The sequence below is a fragment of the Terrapene carolina genome, unplaced genomic scaffold, assembly GCF_002925995.2.
Source record: "Terrapene carolina triunguis isolate 2854851 unplaced genomic scaffold, T_m_triunguis-2.0 Scaffold26990, whole genome shotgun sequence".
In the NCBI taxonomy this organism is placed as follows: Eukaryota; Metazoa; Chordata; order Testudines; family Emydidae; genus Terrapene; species Terrapene triunguis.
The window spans coordinates 1-2,503 of record NW_020691341.1 but is presented as its reverse complement, the minus strand read 5'-3'; the positions used below and the strand labels follow the sequence as shown (position 1 = coordinate 2,503).

General features: G+C 65.2%; 1 protein-coding gene across 1 annotated transcript; it reads right to left on the bottom strand.

Annotated features, from left to right (window-relative positions):
• Positions 1-6: 6 nt before the first annotated feature.
• On the bottom strand, positions 7-2,282 carry LOC112123842 (neuralized-like protein 4; the record flags this gene model as incomplete). The annotated part of the gene is made up of 7 exons (XM_026662400.2): positions 7-202; positions 323-467; positions 731-838; positions 989-1,082; positions 1,203-1,382; positions 1,499-1,657; positions 2,118-2,282. Coding segments are annotated over 7 exons (1,047 nt in total), but the record flags the coding sequence as incomplete, so codon positions are not given.
• Positions 2,283-2,503: the final 221 nt, after the last annotated feature.

Here is a 2,503-nt window from a genome sequence, read left to right as displayed (position 1 = left end):
GGGGGGGGGGGGGCTTGGAGCCAGGACTCCTGGGTTCTCTCCCCGGCTCTGGGAGGGGCGTGACGGGCTCAGTGCTGGGTCCCTCCTACCTGCCCCCAGCTCCCCTTGGTCCAGCATCCTTCGGACGGCGCCCACGCTTGTGCCGTGATAAGCAATGTGCCACTTCTTACAGGTGCTGGCCACCTCCAGCTGGGGGTTCACCCTGCCGGGGGGGAGGGTATCAGAGCCGGGAACACCCCCAAACCCCACATCCCCCCTCCAGTCCGTTCCCAGCCTTACCCCTCCCATCCCAGCCCGATGCCCCTCCCGCCCGGCCGGGTACCTGAGGTTGAAGCGGCACCAGCCGAAGGGCAAGGCGTAGTCCCGGGGGGGCTCCCCCCGCTTGTAATAGGCCTCATCCCCCCGCAGCTTGTGGCACGACTCGCAGTAGCAGAGGCTGAATTTAGGATCTTCCGCGAAGTAGTCGTCTGGGAGGGAAGGGGGGGGCGGGTCAGATGTTGGGGCATGGGAAGAGGCAGCCCTCCTTTTCCTTCCCCTGCCCTGAGCCTGAATAATGGGGTGTTAACTCTGAACCCTAATGACAACGCCCACCATCCAGCTCCCCCAATGCACGCGTTCGAAACCAGCCGGCCCCATTCAGTTGCTAACATGGCTCCATCCGGGGCAGGTTAATGAGAAGCGGGGTGCCCCCCACCCTCCGATGCCCACAGAGAGGCGGGGCCCAGCTCACCTGGCAGCAGCAGGAGGTCCTTGAAGCGGGCGCAGAGGGCATGGTACTCGCAGGTCTTCATGGTGTTCATGTCCACGGGGGGCGTCCAGCACACGCTCTCCTTAATGCCTGCAACAGAGAAAGAGGGGGTAGCTGGCCCTGCCCCTGTGCCACACGCCCTAGAGGCGCAGAGGGGAGGGCACGGCCCCAGCCCCACTCCCTCACCCAGGAAGATCCCGCCCCCCGTCCAGGAGAGGACAGCCGGGCTCCGTCACTCACCATCCACCATGTCTGCCTTCTCCATGTCCCCCTGGGAGTGGGGGTCCGCACTCTCCCCTCCCAGCGCTGGGGTGTCGTTCGTTACTATGGTAACCTGGGGGGACAAATGCACTGGTTGGGTACCAGGGTTCTCTCCCCGGCTCTGGGAGGGGAGTGGGGGCTGGTGGTTAGAGCAGGGGGGCTGTGTTCTCCCCCCTCCGGGGGCGGGGCTCACCTGCTCGCACTGCCCGTAGAGGTCGACGAGCACATAGCAGGGGGTGGGGATGTCCTGGGCAGCCACCCCCTGGTCCATCCCGTTGACGTAGAGGTGCAGACAGCTGCTCGAGTCCACCAGCAGGCCCAGCACCGTCCCCTCGGGGCACGTGTCCAGATTGGGCCCGTAGTTCTCACAGATCTGGGGGAGGGACCGTAGTGAGCCCTGGGCCCCATTCCCCGCCCCCCTGAGCCAGCCAGTGCCCCCGCCCCAGGACCGGAGGGGAGCCGGCGCCCCCTAGAGGGGCCCATCCCCACCTTGAGCGAGTTGTGGAAGACGGAGTCGCGCTGCAGCAGCCAGGCGGAGCGCTTGAGGGAGCAGGCCGTGGCGGGGAAGTTGAGGCGCTCGGGCGAGGTGCCGATGACGCCCAGGGACAGGGACGACGTCCACTGGGGGTTCAGGAAGTCGATCTGAACCTGGGAAGGTGGGAGAATGAGTGGGAGAGCTCCCATGATGCCATTGGAGAGGAAGTGATGTCAGAAGCCACGGAGACAGCTCCCATGAGGCACTGAATGGTACCACCCCCTGTGAGATCACACCCCCCATCATGACATCACACATGCAGGACCAACATCTTCCCTATCACGACATCACATTTTCCGCCGACAGGAAGTAGCAGGCTCTACACTCACTTGCATCATGACATTGTATCCTTCCTCGACAGGAAGGAGCAGACCCTACACCCACCTCCATCATGACATCACATCCTCCACCAGCAGAAAGTAGCAGGCCCTCCTCCCTCCCTCCCCCATCATGTCACATCCTCCCCCATAATGACATCACATCCTCCCCAGACAGGAAGTAGCAGGTCCACCTCCCCCACCCATGACGACATCACATCCTCCCCCAAGGGGAAGGAATGGGGCCAGGCCACACCTGGAACAGCTGGCCCGGGGGCAGGGGGTGGGCAATGACCACAATGCCCTGGTTGTAGCTGGCGACGCGGGTGGCCGTCAGGTTGCCGTTGGACAGCAGGATGTTCTTGCCGTGGTTCTCCAGGAACTCCATGGCTGCCGGCGGCACGGGGGCCTCATTCTCACACTGCAGCCGAGGGGAGGGGAGGGGAGGGGAGTCACTCACCAGCTCGAGATGGTGCCCCCTAGAGGGGACAGGCCCCTGCCCCATTCCCTGCCCCCCTGAGCCAGCCAGTCCCTGCCCTGGGGCCAGGTGGGAGCCGGCGCCCCCTAGAGGGGACAGGCCCCGTGCCCATTCTCCGCCCCCCTGAGCCAGCCAGTCCCCGCCCTGGGGCCGGGTGGGAGCCG